The sequence below is a fragment of the Sinohyriopsis cumingii genome, unplaced genomic scaffold, assembly GCF_028554795.1.
Source record: "Sinohyriopsis cumingii isolate HCF-2022 unplaced genomic scaffold, ASM2855479v2 utg001944l, whole genome shotgun sequence".
NCBI classification, from domain to species: Eukaryota; Metazoa; Mollusca; class Bivalvia; order Unionida; family Unionidae; genus Sinohyriopsis; species Sinohyriopsis cumingii.
This window is the reverse complement of record NW_028316088.1, coordinates 926,022-944,606: the sequence shown is the minus strand read 5'-3', so window position 1 is coordinate 944,606 and position 18,585 is coordinate 926,022. Positions and strand designations below refer to the sequence as shown.

General features: G+C 35.3%; 1 protein-coding gene across 1 annotated transcript in view; it reads right to left on the bottom strand.

Moving 5' to 3' along the window:
• Window positions 1–2,986: 2,986 nt before the first annotated feature.
• LOC149771340 (long-chain fatty acid transport protein 2-like) overlaps window positions 2,987–18,585 on the bottom strand; it is a 42,155-nt gene continuing 26,556 nt past the window's right edge. The window contains exons 7-11 of the mRNA XM_089948605.1: window positions 12,965–13,156; window positions 12,164–12,263; window positions 9,754–9,955; window positions 8,911–9,008; window positions 2,987–8,541 (exon numbers count right to left, since the gene is read on the bottom strand). Of these exons, the coding sequence (XP_089804731.1) occupies window positions 8,231–8,541; window positions 8,911–9,008; window positions 9,754–9,955; window positions 12,164–12,263; window positions 12,965–13,156 (903 nt within the window). The 3' untranslated portion in view covers window positions 2,987–8,230. The remainder of the gene's footprint in view (window positions 8,542–8,910; window positions 9,009–9,753; window positions 9,956–12,163; window positions 12,264–12,964; window positions 13,157–18,585) is intronic.

Here is an 18,585-nt window from a genome sequence, read left to right as displayed (position 1 = left end):
GGGTTCAGAGATGGTACCTAAGGCACATCGACACCGGTCTGAGACTTGTAAAGAAGGAAATAGCTAAATCCAGATTACTAGGTTGACAGAACAACTTTATGACAGGTTGTTCGCTTTTAAACTGATTGATAAAAATATGACAAACATAGACAACTAATATAATTTTAAGAGTTCAAGAACTGGGTTTATTGTGACGTCAAGACTTACTTAGATGCGCACCATGTAGACACTCTGGAAAACGATGCTCACACATCTGACGACCATTCACTGACTTACAATGTTTAATTTTTCGGTAAGGGTCCATCTCAGCAGATGCTTAGTAAGATCCTAAATCATGCTCAAGCGCATACCTATACATTTCAACATGGCAAGAGTCAAACGTCAGATAGGACTGATCAGAAATCATTGTCTCTTTCACAGTATGAATAAATCGGGCAAGTTATTTCTGATTGAAGTATACAATATGCAGCAGAATAAAGATAGAACAATTAAAGTATACCATGACGTTGAAATTGTAAAATTCAAACCTGTGAAACTTCCTCCGTACACGATGAACCCTCTCAAGCAGGAATGGTTGAATAAAGAAATTCAGTGTTTTGCTGGAGAATGATTTTAATGAACAGAGTAGAAATAAATGTAATTCACCATATATACTTGTACAGAAACCAGATATAACTTTACGCATGTGCACAGACTACAGAAAAGTGAAGTGTGTGACTAAAAACAGTTGTATATCCATTGCCATGAATAAAAAAAACTGCATTACCAAATTGGAAATGCAAAACATGTCACCAGAATTTGTCCTTCTGAAAGAATTAAGGAAAATTTCACTGACACAAAAGTCAAAGGAAATTTCGGCAGTCGTGGCTCTAGATCGCCTTTATCAATATCAAAATGTTGCCGTTTTGGATGAAACGTTCGACTTGTAGATTGCATTGTATAATTAACGTGATCCCTACTGTCTAGAAAATAGTGATGCTTACTTAGATCGTTGACATCATCATCGACAACGGCACTTAGAAATAAAACTTAGATACAAATTTGAATTTCTTGCAGACTCACTAATGCAAATTTGACATTTAAGTTATCTAAAAGTGAGTTTGTTCTTGCTGGGTTGCATTTCTAGGGTATATCGTGGGACGTGGATCAGTTAAACATATAGATGCTAAGGTCAAGGCTATTTCTGAATTCCCGATATCTATCTATCTATCTATATATATATATATATATATATATATATATATATATATATATATATATATATATATATATATATATATATATATATATATATCAGTTAAAAGGGACTGTTTCAATTTCCCGTATGGCTAGACACCTTTGGAAATTTTGTTTCACGTTTTCAATAATTGCTGAACCCCAGACAGATGTATTGAGAAAAAAGAAGTTTGATTGGTTTAAGAAACGTAAGGAGGCTTTTGATAAGTTGAATGTCATATTAAAGAGTGCACCATTTCATACAGCTCCAAATTTAAGAAAATCAGTTAAACTGTATGTTGATGCAAGTGATTTGATATTGGTGCAGTACTGATTCAAGAAGACAAAAATTGTGCTTATCATTTAGTGTGCTTTTTTCTAAGAGATTATATAAGCATTAGAGAAATTATTCGCTATCCACACTCGATTGTTTGTCTTTATTTTTTGTTTTGCTACGTTTTGTAGTGTATATTAGTTCAGCTCTTTCTCTGACAAGTTTATAGCATATACATTTGTTTCAGTATATTTTATTGTAATGTAACTTATCTAGTTGCAGTCCTGGTCCAAAATCGATGACAACTTTGTATTTAAAAAAAAAGACGTTTTCTCTCTGAGTGATGATCGTTATGCTCACAAGGACATATTTATAGATAGACTTCGTGATGATTGTCATATGTTTTATAGTGATTGTGGTGCAGAAATTTATATTTATAACTAAAATCGTTATAGAACAATGTATTTTTTCAACTTGTCGATGTGTGTGAAGAATTTATTGTCAGGCAGTTTGAAAACGTAATCACGAGGCTACAACCGGAAGATATTTTAATTGCATATCGTCGAGCAGTATATATTTGAACCATGGAGAAAAAATAACTTCGACAGCGCTGTCCAAACGGAATTTTAACTACCGCAAAGTTTTCACGAATTCAGGAAGCTTCCGAATATCACCATCACAAGTGTATTTATCCACCGTCTGGAGTTTTTGGAGTAATGTGCCAGGAAGAAAATCCACTCAAAAAGCAATGATGTCAATACCTACTGTACTTTGTAGTTAAAGTCTGGTTACTGAATTGTTGCGTGTGTGTTTGTACATGTTGTTGTTTTTGTTTAACACCATTTGTCAGCACAAGATAAGCTATACATGGTGGCCGGTAAAGATGGTGGAGGAATAACCTGGGAAAACCCCGGAAAGAACCATCGACACACGATAAGCTACTGGAAAGGTTTCTCGCATACCCACATTGGATATACCGAAATATATTTTGGATTGTTTATCAAAAGCCGGATGTTATATTGTGGATGTCATTGTAATTGTAATAAGCAACTATTTGCTAGATAGTCTGAGATACGTGTTTAATTTTAATATAAAATAAACTATGTGCTTGATTGTAGTGGTGTGTCGAGGATTGTCGTAAAGAACTAGATACTGGAGAATTGTCGTGTATGCAGGATAAAAAACAAATATATATGAACTTAATAGAGGGGTGTGTGTGTGTGTGTGTGTGTGTGTGTGTGTGTGTGTGTGTGTAGGGTGTGTGTGTGTGTGTGTGTGTGATTCCATATACAAATCGGGGTGCTGAAATGTCGTTAGTATGAGTTGGATTGTAATCATAATGCGGTTTCTGGTTAGTGAGATGTATGATGGATTATAATCAAAAAGTGGCTGCGTGATTGTAGGGGGCTTGATGGATAAACAGGGGTTTGCGTGGGGAGGGGGAGCGTGTAACTGTCAATAAATAGCGAATGCTGGATTGTATGGGTTTCTGTTTGACTGTAATCTTAATAGAAAGTTTTTATCATTGCATTTCGTACCTATATCGTCGCCGGCATTTTAAGCAATTGACAATTTAAAACGGTTTTTCCCGAAGATACCCAGACTATAACAATGTTGCAAACTAACGCCATTTGAGTTCAACCACTTCTTACAATGTTGCTATTCATTCTCAGTGCAAAACCTATGGACAATGGACAATACTAACATAAGGATTTCCCGTACATATCCATGTTGCCTCTCGCATGTTGCCCTTCATAGTTAGGCAATAGTTGCGCAAGACTTGAAGTATGCGTGTGCATGTAACATCATTCACTAGTACACTGATCAGAAAGTGTTAAAAATATAGCACACTCCACAGGGAATATAATATGATTTCCTTAGCAAAATTTTCCACTTTTATTTTAGGCACTTGCATTTAAATGTGGTACAGTACACAGTATGTGACAATCGATGATACAATCAGTACACTATCCCATAACTATCAACCTTGAACAGCTTTAGCTTAGAAAATAATGTCATGAAACTGATTCTAGCAGATCTAGATGGTGTCTTGTTTCGTGGTTACAAATTAGAATGCGTGGGCAGGGGATGATAACAACCAAATGGTCATTTTTACAACAAAAAAACAGTTGGATTTCCATCGAGATACATATAAATAAAAATCAGCGAATTGTATGTATTATGTCAAAACATTGCAAATACATGTAATTAGATTTCCAGATTTTTGGATAAAATTTTCAGATTTTCACCTTCACTACAAATTTGTAAGATCTGTTCGTCGAAGGAATATTAAATCCATGTTATCCTTACTATTAAAATATTGAGCATTTTGCACATTCTAACATTTGCAATTATCAATTATTATTCTTTTCATTTCATTGGTCTGTTTATTTTTCTTACAATAGTTTAAGAAATGAATGTCATTTAATATAAGGTATCATATCACATACCGTGATTCATTAAAAAGAATCAAATGAAACAGAATTTTGTTTTAGCAAATATGTTTTACTACTTAATCAAGTCTCATAAAATAAGCAGTAACAAATATCTTTTCAAGAGTTTTGAAAACTCGTTATCAAAAGTGCTTCTTAGGTTTATTCAGATATTTAAAAAATATTGAACGAAGTATAATATATAAGACAGTTGAAGTAAATCCAAATAAAAAAGAAACACACATTAAAACATTTTCGAGATTTACAGACTCAGTGGTATTTACATTTCACTTCATTTGCATAAGTAATTGCTATTAACATATCAGGACCATTTTGTTGCAAGGTCTGAGATTTGTTTGTATAGTCTCAATAAATTATATTGCTCAATAATCAATAATAACTGCAAAGGTTAAATTTATCACCTGATAAAATGTTTATTTTGGAATAAACTTTAAACAAGCATTGTGTCGCTTTTTAATTAGTCTTTCCTTCGCCACCGTACGTTTACGCAATAGGACAATGTAAGGAATAATATAATATCGTCTGTTACATGTAGGTATGAAGTGAATCAGTTTGTGTACTACTTCTTTCGTCAAAGATACCGTAGACTTCCATATTTATATTTAAGTATCTAGTACGGTGCCAGGGTGTGAGCCTAAAGGGAAGAAAGTGGCAGAATGCAATTTTCAATATTCGGACGGGCCAGCTGTATCCACAGGGAAATCCATCAGTGAATTTGATGTGCTTTATTTTGATTATTTATCCATGATAATGTTTATCTTCAATGCATGTGTTGTAGTAACTTCTTTGCACCTGCGAAGCGTAATACAGATTATTAATCATGATTATTTTTGTTTTGGATGCATCTGCTGAAGTAACTGGCTTTCAAGGCGAAGCTTAATGTAGATTTCTTTTTATGGTACTTGTTGTCTTCTTTTACTGTATATAGTTATAGCAGTTTCTGAGTGATAGAGTCTGAAATTGTCAAACTATTGTCTGTTCTAATTTAATTCCTTGAGCATCGTAGACTTGTTTATACACACATATACGACAGTAGTATAATATAATGGAAATGTCGAACATTTATTACTTGTGGCTGGGAATGGGTGGCAGGAAGTAAGGAAGTGGAGGCGCGTTGCGTAACTTTACAATATTGTTCTAATTATTATAACAAATGCCTGAAACTCAATTTTTTAACACTGTTCACTACATTTATAATGTTATTTTACCCGACTTGTTAGGTTTTACCATTTACCGTATTAGATGACATTTTATGAAGAAAGTCAGGTAACCTGAATTATGAGGATTTTGAAAAGTTAAGTCGAACGTTTTGACTTTCCTTTACGAATAATGTATAAATAATTTTACAGCTAACATTTAAATGAGAAAAGATAAACCTATAACGTGTAAGACGAAAGATGAAGCAGCTGCCAATGCGATGTATCAGTGATTGTATCGACAATTGGCAATCGGTTACTTCTTACCGTCATCCCAATGCTGAAGAACTAGACAGACAGTATATAATTAGTTTTGTAGTACATGTTCGTTGACGTCATTGTGGACTAAACTCTGACACCTTGACATGTTAGTCTATATAAAGTGTACACATACTTTATCTTATGCCTTCATTGATTGACCCAATTTCGAACAAAATACGGTAGTGACTTGATTGTACAGTGTACAACAGTGTAAGACCATTTTTCTTAAAGGCTTTGATCTGCTCATAAGAAAGCATATATGGAACACAATTTTCTTTGTCAATTTTCTTTGTCTCTTTAAAATATCCTATAAACAGCTTTACGATGAATACAAATTGAAAATACAGTCGGGTGGAAAGTCTTAAAATGTATAAAACTTCAAGCGATTTTGAAGGCGAAGAAATACCACCACATATCCATTTATATTGATTCTCTGTGTTATTTTATTTGTTTATTTATTTCTCATATAGTTTACAATAAATTTAACCACTGTTTTTTTTTCATGAACGAATGACTTTTTAAGTCGCAGACATGCAGGCGAAGAAATGAGAATAGAATACGATCGCATCAACTAAGAGATAAATAGTTTCCGACGGTAGATCCAGTAGAATCGCAATTTTCAAGTAATGCTATGATTTAAATAAAAAATTTTAAAAAATGATGAATAGTAAATCTCTACTTGACCATGAAATGTGTCACAGTAAAGCATGGTTCAAGTCTTTCATGAAATGCAGGTATTACCGTATCCTGGGAATACAGCATGTGCTTACATGATCGGGCTAAAATCAGGTCTCCACATTCATCCATGGGCTTCGAACAGACAGCGATAAAAGTTGGAGTTGAGGTGTCCTTGACGTTATACATTTGTGTTAGGGATAGTTCATGTTAGTAAAGATATGTTCCAAATGTCGTGTGCCACTTTCAAAAATGTAAATGATGTGATTCAATTTGTGCATTACAAGGTCAACAGAACCGTACCACTTAGTTGTATCCGTCACATCTCATGGTACGACTCAGCATATCTAATTTTCATCCAATTGGTGTTTTTATTACATATAACCACTTCGTCCATGAAATCATTAAGAATACATTACCAGATTTAAATTAAGAAACGTCTAGATAAGACTGACCGTTAAACTTATTATAGATGGAACACGGCTTGAAATGATTTAGACAAGAGTTTATTTCGATATGGTGAATGTTTTGTATAAAGTTACTAAAGTATATCTTTATAAAGGCTGATAACACATTTGCTAGTTTGACCAAATAAAACACTTGTTGGTAAGATTTTGAAGAGCATTCAGTTATTAAAAATTATATTTGCAGACACAATTGCAGTTTCAGACGAGCGTTTGGAATCAAATTGGCATAACAAAGGCCGACAGTTAGTGACCTTAACGAATAACGTGGAATGTACAATTAGAAAAGTCATCAGAAAATCAAATAGCCGTTCTTAATTCCATACATTACCATGTCTAGGCGTCAAAGTGAATGTCATTCAGATCATCCACTTTCTCTGCAGAGATAATACTGTGAATAATTAGCGCTTTATGCACTCAAGTCAGGAAGAGGTTATACCCTACCTAAAAGTTATTTTTCTTTGCCCATCATGTATGCGAGTTCCATACGAATCAGAAAGACCAATGAATTTATATTCATGGGAAATAATATCAAGAGTTTACATTTTCTGCATTCCAATAGGTATAATTGGAATGTCTAGAAACGATTTTGGTAATACAAAATTTAGTAGGTAAGCTAAATTAATATGGAAAGTGTAAGCAAAATGAAGTTATTGTTTTTCTTACGATATTTAATACTGTGATAGAGACGACATGATTTTAACATGGATATCGTGCATGAGGATTCCTTTCATCGGGAATGGAAGTTCGCTGTTGTGTTCCTTCCGTTTAAGAAATATGTTTAACCCACTCTGTTTATTCCAAAGTCTCTTGATATCGAGTGGGTTCAGAATCTGAGAACAATATTTTTAAAGATTTATTTAATCAGGAGTCTCCAGTTTTAAAGTACTATATCCCTCGAGATAGTGAAAGTGAAACATTGTCAAACTACATACAAATCATTTCAAGATAATGTAGACTATAATTTGTGCATATACATTTTGGAAACACCCAGCGAAAGTATGCTTAGTTGCGTTTCGACGTTTCAGTTTGTATTGATATGTGAGAAACCCTTTTTTCTATGTTAAAATGAAGGCTCTATTCAGCATCATTTATACAAGGGAATAGTATCAGTAATTACTTCGGGTGGACTCTGCTACATGGCATGGGGAAACCTACATGGCATGGGGAAACCATAACGACTTCTCGCATGCATAACATTTGTGTTGCTATCTCTCTTAGACTTATATCCAGACCACCATCCATTCTCCTTTCATTTTTCTTTATCATTTAAGAAAAATAATTTAGGAGACAATAAAACCTCTGATCTTAACATTGTACAAAACATTCTGATCAAGGCCCATTAATAGGATGGTATGTTTGCTTTTTTGTTTCCCCATAAAGTGTAGTTATTGATTTTTCTTTCTTTATTACATGGTACGACTGATTTTACTAACATAAATCAAGTCACGCTACATATTGCCCTACATATAACATTAATAAAGGTAAATCAGTTATGCATTGATGATCATCTAGGTTTCATAATAAATCATTATCATGACATAGAATAAAACTAACTAAACATCTTGAATAAATCTACGTATACTTTCTGAAGTTTCACTTTTAAAAAAATGTGATATTGTCAAACACAACTTTCATCACTAAATGATGTTAGGAAGACGTTTTGACGATATTGAATCGTAAATCCTTATTTCAAAGCTTTGATTTCATTCGGATCTGGTCATAGATTTCATGCGTGAGTTGACAATAGTTTTTCCTAAAATCATCTTTATAATAAAGCGGGTCTGCAACCAACGATGGGTCGTATCCTTCCTTTACAAATTGTACCTTCATTTGTTTGAATGTCCCAGTTACCTTCATGTCTTTGGGAAACCGAAGAAAAAGGGGCTGAGAATATTCGGGAAGATTGTCTGAGCAATGCTTGTAAATATCTTCAAGAATTTCCGAATGTTTCACACCTGCACGTAAATGCAGTGCAGCCATGCCAGCCCGGCCTTCAGTACCTGAAATAGTACATATCAATATTTAGAGAATGTCACATGTTCCTTAACAAATGAACCTTTTCTACGTGACCAAGCACGCGTGTAATGATATATATATATATATATATATATATATATATATATATATATATATATATATATATATATATATATATATACCCACCTGCACTTTCCTATACATACATACGTGCAAACTACAGATGAACATTTGTATTTGAGAAATAATTTGTGGCGTTTCTAACAGGTATGTCTTTAACTCATGAATGAAATGTATGTCATGATGATAATGACCGCGCTATATTAATCAAACTGGCAATAATGATGATAATGAAGGCTGACGATTACAAATCTAAGACAAATAAGACTGACCCGGAATCTGCACACCATAAACATTGGCATCATGTATAAAATCCAATTCGGTCAGGACATTGGCTACCTCAGAAGTTGACACGTTTTCTCCTTTCCACCTGAGTAAGAAAGCATAAAATTCATAAAAGTTATATCACTATCAATCGTATTATTACTATTATTATCTTGACAGTGTTTCTTCATTATCGTTTCATGTTGTTGCATGGGCTGTAACTCGTCCGCTGTTGTTAGTTTCTTCGTTTAGCGAATACCACTCCTGTTTTCACGTAATGATTGTTTTGGCGCTACGGATACTTATCAAATGGAGGATTTGTCTCAAAAATATAAAATTTAAAATAAAGAAATAAAGAAACAAAATTATACTAAAGCGTTGGCAGTAAAAACACTATCAGATGATAAAACGTTAGAAAACCAAAGTGCATAATGATTTTACTTCCAAGTTACTTTCACCAAATATACATCTAGGGATAATTTCAGCGGCCAAAAAAACATAAATAATTCCACACTTCAAACAATGTTAATAGACACTCTAGATGGCGTACATAAAAACATGACTGACCTAGAAAATATTTCCTTACCTGTAGAACTTTACAATGTCTTTAAAAGATTGTTGTTAATGAAGTGTTTTAAATCAAACTCAAAGGTAATGTTATACTGTCATTATTCAAAAACAAGCATTCCAATCCATAGCGTGAAATTTTAACAAAATACAACAATGCACAGCATGATCCCATTCAAGTTTAATTTAAATGTATTTTTAAAACGATGATGGACATAATTTAAATTTTAATTAAAAACTGTTGTCTGCTAAGTATCAGGACATGGTGCAATTGATGCTCTTACCTGAAGGTATCTCCCAGTCGGTCCTTAAAATAGATAAAGTAGTCCTTATCCAAGCGAACCAAATCTCCAGAGTTGAAATAGGCATCACCTTCCACGAAAACATTACGTATGACCTTTTTCTCGTTCATATCTATGTCGCCCTTATAAAACTTAAAGTGCTGCATAGTCTTCGGAATGCCAGTGATCACTAGACCCGATCGTCCTGTCGTAGAAAGGAGACAAATGTTTCTAATAATCTCATTTTGTGAATATTTTAATATTACAGAGTACAGTCAGTCAATCAGTCTTTATTTCATCTAAAAGATTTCATTTAGAAATATAAAGAACAGGATAGAACAAAATAGAAATTAGGCAATTTACATTATTGATTTCGTAAATTATCCCAAAGGATGATGCATACTAAATAGAGATGAGGATGTAGCAAATCGAATATCAATGATTAGGAAATCAACGTGATCATACAACATTTCATATACAAGTACATAATTATAAACTAAACAAGAGAGGAAAATATAATTAAAAAGAGCTTATTGTTACAATACGGGTCATATTAATGATAATGACTTCACTGTAAAATGGCGTTTAATGGGTAAACAAATTTATTGGGAAACTTCTACTTTGATATATATTTGGTCTTCTTCCTAGGACGTACACTTGTGATACGATGACGAAATCTGGAATGTACAGATCTTAAAATGGTGATGTCTTTTGTCCAGTCTATTTTCAAAGTCAGTTCTTAATATTTCTAGTAAATATAATCCGTCATTACCTTGGTTACGTTCTATGTTCACTTTAAGTACAAACATATGCACGTATCAGTGACATTCGTGCTCATTTTGTCTTGTTTGCATACATGATCTAACCATATGCTGATGGAGGTCTGTATACTGCTTACCACATTTAATATAGTGAGTAACATTATGACTATAATACCATTAGGGATACTATAAATCTGGTTAATATGTGTTCATAATTATTCTTCACAATGTATTACAGAGAGGAAAGGTGAATTTTGATTATATTGCGTTAAGCAGTCTTTTCTTTTCAAATAAAGCCATGTTGACCAGTTCCTTCAATTCATATGCTGGGGAAGCTGGTTGAGTAATGAAGCTCAACGGGAGAGCTCTACGCTACTACGTCTGAAATAAATTCCAAATATCTGGAACAAAATCAGAATGTACAGAACTGGTGCCATCAAAATACACGTGAAGACGTTTGAGGAATATTTGTCTGGAGATGATGTTATTGGACAAGGTACAGAGTTTACATAGGAAAATAAGTGTATGCTGATAACTTTCAGTGGTTATTTTTATAAGCCCTAGCATTGACTCAAACATATCTTCCCACATTCGATTCCTATAAAGTGTTGCAACCCGTTGACCTTCATTAGCTCTCCTTTTCAAAGTATATCCGAAAATCGCAACCTTATAGTTAGGCAGGAGTGATGTTACAAGTTCCTAAATAAACTGATGGATTTGCTTGGGATCACGTTTAGGGTACCGATTCCAGCATTTGTTAGACAAGAAAAAGCTTGCGATGCTTTTCAGCAAGCGTTGTGGGTGCGAATTGTGGGTCGATGTGATGTATCCTGAAGTATACGTAGGTGAGTGACAAGGTCAGTTTCATGATTTATTTCTTCACCAAGTGATAAGGGGAGTTTATAATTTGAAGTTCTTCCCAAAACATGATATCATATAACATTGTAGAAAATATTATGTTGTTCCGTTTGCAGGATATTCGAGAATAATCCCTGGCATGTTACCTAAGTTATTTGGAGAATGTACTAGGCACGCGAGGTCAGCAGCAATCTAAACTTTCGATTTTAAGCCTTATTTTGTGTTTTACTATGTGCTGCAGACACTCGTCTGTAAATATTATATACAAATGGGAGGGTAGTAGCACTCTTCAATAACTTCTTGTCATCGAACCGTCGATACTGGTATTTATTAACCACGGCTACATCCATTCCTAACAACCCACCTACCTACCTACCTACCTCCCTGCCTACCTGCATGCATGCACACATACATACATACATACATACATACTGGGGGCCCCGAGTGGCCGAGTGGTCTAAAGCGCTTTCCGTTACGGATCACTGCCATCTCACCTCTGTCTGCGTGGGTTCGAGTCTCGGATTCGGCTAATGTGGGTATGTGAGAAAGCTTGCCGGTAGCTTCTCGTGGGTCGGTGGTTCTTTCCGGGGTTTTCCCGGGTTCTTCCTCCACCATTAATACTGGCCGCCATGTATAGCCTATCGTGTGCTGAAAAATGGCGTTAAACCCTACAACAACAATACATACATACTACCTACATACGGACAAATAACGAGATTAATCAACGGGGTCAGTCTATGCAGTAATATCAGTGCAACTCAAGTTAAAAGAAAATACTATTGTGCTCATCTTACCTCTTTTGACTTGCTTGCAGTGACCATCCTTGTCTCTGACTGGATCTCCAGTGATAGGATCTACATCGATAATGTATTTTGGAATCAAGTCAAACCTATTCTATAACAAATAGAGTAAATATTAAATAAAAGATTGATTTATATGTATGGAAAAACATGTACTTCTTTAAAATATAAATATTAGTATTGCGTTTTGACTTAACAAGGAACAAGTATCTCCATTACTAAAATTTTAGACTTCAGTGTTCGTAATGATTTTGAATATTCCCAGAATGTAAAGATCTTTCAACAATTTTACCTCACGTTTTGCAAGCAATTGTGACACATGTTGGTTTTCTTTCTGTGAATATTCTTACCTTCTTTATCCTGCGCACTCCATCATAGTCATAATCATATAGACTATTGATGTATTCTATAGTTCTGATCACAGTCTAAATCTGGTCATGATTTCGAGGAGCTCTACATTTCACAAAACAATATACTTCATATGACTATGCCCTATTTACAAATATTCTAGCGGCCCTCTCACACTGAGTACAAACGAAAAGGAGCCAGCAGATGCATGCTTGAATAGTGCAGTACATGCCACTGCCATAATGCAAACTTTAAGAATACAGTCGCCATTTCTAAATTGATTTCAGTTTTTGTTGAAAAAGGAAAATATAAAACACAATTACGAAATCGAAAAAGACAGTAATGATAATGATAATGATGAAGGGGAGGAGGAAGAGGATGACAACCATGATAATGATGATCATAGATTTACGCAAATGAATAAATTGATATTGATCAAAAACCAACCAGAATTGGGGAAATTCTCCCACAAGAGCCAACTCGATTGGACATGTTCACAGTGGAAGTCATTCCTTCGGTAGACCCAAACGTTTCATATATCCTCGGGACCCTAAATCGCATCTGGAACTTCTCCCATATATCCTGACGGAGCCCGTTTCCCACGACTGCCTTCACCTTATGCATGCCATCTAGTGGATGCTGATTGAATATATCAAGCTAAAATATGTCGTGAATTATTACGATTTACGGTGTTTTATTTATTAAAGGATAGTACTATTTGTATGAAAGTACTACTTGATCACCACCCAAATTTCTTTCCCAGTTGCGTCATAGGCCTGCCCAGAATAGACGGCATTTAGAATCGCAGATATATCTCTATCTATGACGCCATAGACTCAGTGTGGTTGCGGCTTTGACATGATCCTATACCATACAATGGAGCAAATAAAATTATTGCCAAAGGCAAAATGATGACTGCAGTTAACAATCTACTAGCGTAGTAGAGCTGTGTTTTTTTTCAGGAAGTTTGGCTAATGATAAAGTTATTATTAATCCTATATCAGGTAAATTCATATTTAACCTGTATCGTTTATGCTAAATGTACTTGAAGGATAATAAAAGATTCTCGCGGTAATTCGTTTTCCAAATAAGGCTTGCTATGCCATATATTGATATTTTACGATACTCTATTGTATACCATATTTAGTACGATGTATTCACGTTTCTAATTATAAGGCATCAATGTCCTCATGCGGCACACACAAAAATGAAGCTGCAAACGGAAGTAGTTATCAGTTGAACTAATATGGCGGACGATTTAAAAGTAAATAATTGATAAAAAAAAGTAATCAATAGTAGCAAATCTGGTATTAAATAAGAATACTATTTAAGTTCTTCAAGTATATATAGGAAACATGTTTAAACGTTTTGATGTTAGGTTGAAAAAGAATTGGGTGTAAATCACGTTATACTGGTCAGTTCAAACATATAGGGTCATGTGAGTATCCCGTCCAAGAAGTAGGGCTGTTAATATTAGTACTAGAATCAGTCTACTAAAAACACGGTGAGAACTGCATCGCCTCTCTATTAAAAACACATGTATTGTGTCTCGGCCAGCAGAGCCTGTATCTGCATATAGATACTTTAGACGCAAGTCTGGGAAAGTTAACCTTGTGCCTTCTAGCGGATGGCGTAAAGCCGGGGCTGATACATTATCATCTTATCCTGAAAGTAAGTGTTGACATCATTCAGGTTATAGAGTAATAATGTCGACTCCATCATGTAATCATGTTTGGAAGTTAAATTTACCCAGCAACACTAGTGTACATTGATAAAATTTTAGTTATATTTACCTTTGAGATGTGTTCTGGAATGTTCCGCTTTCATTATGAATTTATTTAAGTACCTCTCCCCAACTGCAGCCCTAGTTTGGTCAACCATCGCATAACCACTAATGACTCCGGCTATCATCAACATGCCCGATTTTTCAGATGCGAGTCAAAAAACTTGGGTTTATAATTTCGACATGATATCATCACTGGCATACAATAAATGAAATATCGCTACCTGACTCATTCGAGTAGTATGTGAATGACTCACTTTTTATCGCTTTATACTTTTGTCTTTGATAACAAATACAATTCTTATATCCATCAGTCTTTTTAATCTGTTTTAAAACAAGATATTTATAACTAATAGCATGTTAAAATGTATTCCCAAGATTTGCCAAGATTCATTTTGAGAATTTATATGATAGTGAAATTAGACACTTGTAAGGCAAGATAAAATATAAGACCAGAGTAAACCTAGCATGTTCACGTACCGCAAGCGTCGTCAATCCTTTTGTAGCCCGTATTTATAACTTTTTAATTCTCTGAAACAGCCTTCCCAAAATAGTAAGATTTTGGCCAACAAACATATGTTGTGAAATACCATCACAGGTTCTAATAAAACGATAAGTCCTAGGGGTAAAAACGCTCGACGACAAGAGCTGTTCATATAAATGTATATATGTATTTATGTTTTTGAGGGTGACCCATTCTCCAATGGTACATCTCATTTCTTTATTCCTTTGTAATTTCACTCTTACAACAACTATTGCTTTTGGTCATTTTAGTTCAAGTAACATTTAAATATCCTTTGCCTGTTTCATGTGATGCATGGAATATGCGTTTTGCTTAACACTGTTCTTAATCATATATTGTTTACGGCAAAAAAAAGGAAGGCAAGCAATGAAATACGTTCGCTTTTCGTAGTTTGCTCTTGTTTCAACATTGCAATAAAAAAAATCGATGGAATCATTCGGTTTTAATAAGCTGAACTTAATGGTCACATGGTGAAGTCATCTAATTAGTTTAAAGTCAATTAAATTGTGTGATAAAAGCAATCACATTGCAGTTCAGAGTGATCATTATGTATATATAGGTTTTCGTTTCTTGAATGCAATCAAAAAGGCCGAAGACGTTCCGACTGTCCTATCAAAATAGGCATCCGGATCTATCTCGGCTGTTTCTGTTAGACATAGGTTTTGAAGCAATGGATGTCAAATCATTCAACTACAGAAAATTCATACATTTTATTCCCGGGAATTTGTCGGCAGAAAGAGAACCAAAATCAAATATGCAATCGGGTTGCTTCTATGATTGGCTGAGAGGTTACGAATCAAAATGAATAGTTCACTCAGTAGTAACTTTACAGTAAATCCTTGCATTGTAAACAGCCGAAGTTGTTCGAATTGTACATATCGACATATATTGGAGAATTCTGTTGGATTCGCATCAAATGTGCGAGTGATCAAATAGGTTGCGGCCACTTATTATCCGAATCACGAATACTGAATATCGTCACAGCAAAAATATGTCAGTCAAAACGTCCCATTCTCCTTCCGATGCGGACCAAATAAGCACGATTATATACAAGAGACTCAGGAGTAATAATTGTGATACTTCCCTTACACTGGACAACAAATTTTTACAAAAGTCATGTTACTGAAATAAAATTAGTCAATTCTTATCAATTTTTATGTGCTGAACACGAATATGACAGTCAAATTGCAAAATTGGCTCTAGTTTTTTTGTAATCTGCAAGAAATTAATGTTTACATAACGAAATGCATTCCAATAGTAAAAGGTCAACTGTAATAGCCTACCTATAAAAAATCAAGTCATTGACTACATCTTAGATTTCTTCGCCTGTCTCTTGTACAGCTGTTCGGGAGCATCTCTGAGGAGTGTCCAGCAGTAGTCAGCCAGCATTGTAGTGGACCATTTTCCCTGGTATCTTTGTTCCATTGTTGCGATATCTTGATGAAAACGTTCGCCGTGTTCATCACTAACAATACCACAGTTGCTAGGAAAGAAATCCAAATGGGAATGAAGGAAGTGAATCTTTAGAGACATATTGCAGCCAAGTTTCTTATACTTCATCAACATGTCTTCTACTAGTTCCTTATAGTTTTCTGCCCTAACATTTCCGAGGAAGTTTGTAGAAACTAGGCGAAAAGCATTCCATGCTTGTTTCGCGTCACCTTCCAGCAAGTTGTTGAACCGGTCATCTTTGAAAAGCTCTCGAATCTGAGGACCCACAAAAACTCCCTCTTTAATCTTTGCTTCGCTGAGTCGAGGGAATTTTTCATGCAGGTATCGGAATGCTGGCAAAGTCCGGTCAATGGCTTTCACGAAGTTCTTCATCAAACCTAGTTTGATGTGAAGGGGTGGTAGCAAGATTTTCTGAGCCTCAACCAGAGCTGGGTGTTGGATATTCTTCTCTCCAATGGCTACATTCTGCCTGCGAGTCCATTCCTTCCTCATGTAGTGCATTTCCCTTGCTCGGCTATCCCACTCGCATAAGAAACACATGTATTTTGTATATCCTTGCTGCAGTCCCATTAAAAGGGCAACTACCTTCAAATCACCACAGAGGTGCCAGCTGTACTTGTTATACTCAATGGAATTCAGTAGCTGCCTTAAGTTATCGTATGTCTCTTTCATGTGGACAGCATACGCTACTGGAATAGATGGAAGAATGTTTCCATTGTGCAAAAGCACAGCCTTGAGACTCAGTTTCGAAGAGTCCACAAATAGTCTCCATTCTTGTGGGTCATGAGTGATTTTTAAAGCATTCATGAGGCCCTCAATATCGGAACAGAATATCAGATTACTTTCCTTTCTGAAGAAAGGCTCCAATTGCTGGTGGCGCTTTCGATATGCAGTAATTGTGACATCTTCTTCTAGAAGATTCCATTGTTGGAGTCTTGATCCTAGCAATTCTGCCTTGTTCTTTGATAAGTCCAAATCACGAATCAGGTCATTTAGTTCTTCCTGTGTTATTCTGTGTGGGGTTGATGATGCACCACAGTGAAAATCTGGATCACTGCATGCTGATGGACCAGGAGAAGAACAGGTCGACTCACCTTTGTCTTCGTCAGATGAATCAAGAGAATATTCTGCTGGAGGTTCTGGAATAGGAAGTCCCTCACCATGTGGAACTGGTCTCAATGCAGACGGAATGTTTGGGTAGACTATTCTCGACTTCTTTCGCTTCGTTATTCCGCCGGAAAGAGGAGGAACCAAGCAGAAGTAACAGTCATTTAGGTGGTTGCTTGGCTCTCTCCACACCATTGGGACTGCAAACGGCATTGATGACCTTTTGCAATTCAACCACTGTGAAAGCTGTGTTGTACATGTAGCACAGCATATATGCGGAGCCCAAGGCTTGTCTTGGTCACCAACCTTGCATCCGAAGTAAAGATGATATGCCTTCTTCACTTGAGAATTGATACTTTTCTTCTGGTTGGCAAATGTCACTTCCCCACAAATATAGCAAAAATTGTCCGCGGTATTAACACACTTTCGAGGCATTACTGTTCTTTATTGTACGTAAATGGATAAAATAATAAGTTTTATGTAACAGTAGCTTGAACTGTCTCGCACAACGTCTAAAATATTTTAAATGCTGAACCTATCTGATTGGGCTTTATATAGTACACTGCTTACGTCAGCTTCAGCAGCCGCCTGGCATTAGTATAATAGGCCTACACATGTCTAGTACACTGCTGACGTCAACTTACTTCAGCAGCCGCATGGCATTAGTATTGCATTGCATCAGAAAATGATGCAATCAACTGTGGATGATGTGAGCATGATGGTATTATGCAATGTTACATCATTATTCCGGATGTTGCTGCAGTCCTACTGGAGAAATTTACACAGTGAAACATAGAAAATGAGGTATATGAATATCTTCAAAACGAGAGCCAATACAAATTTTTCACGGTTATATTCGTGTTCGGCACACCAAAATACTACAGATTAGGGCCTTTTCAAGTCAGTAATGATTTCACTGTTGACCAGTGTTATTGGTAATGTTTTGGTAGAGATGTGAAAAATAAAACATTTGGGCTATCACTGAAATACCCGTATTTTAGTGCTATACTTGAAACATGAACAGAAAAAATGTATAATTAATAGGCATGAAGCTTTGATAGCCTCAAAATATTTGCAGACGTTGCTACTGGTGACGATACGCCATAGAGTCTATACGACGTTAGCTAGACTTTCGTGATATAATATCAACCATAAACTTCAAAGTTCAAAGTGGTCACTTTCTGCAGTAACCGGAACGTCCTC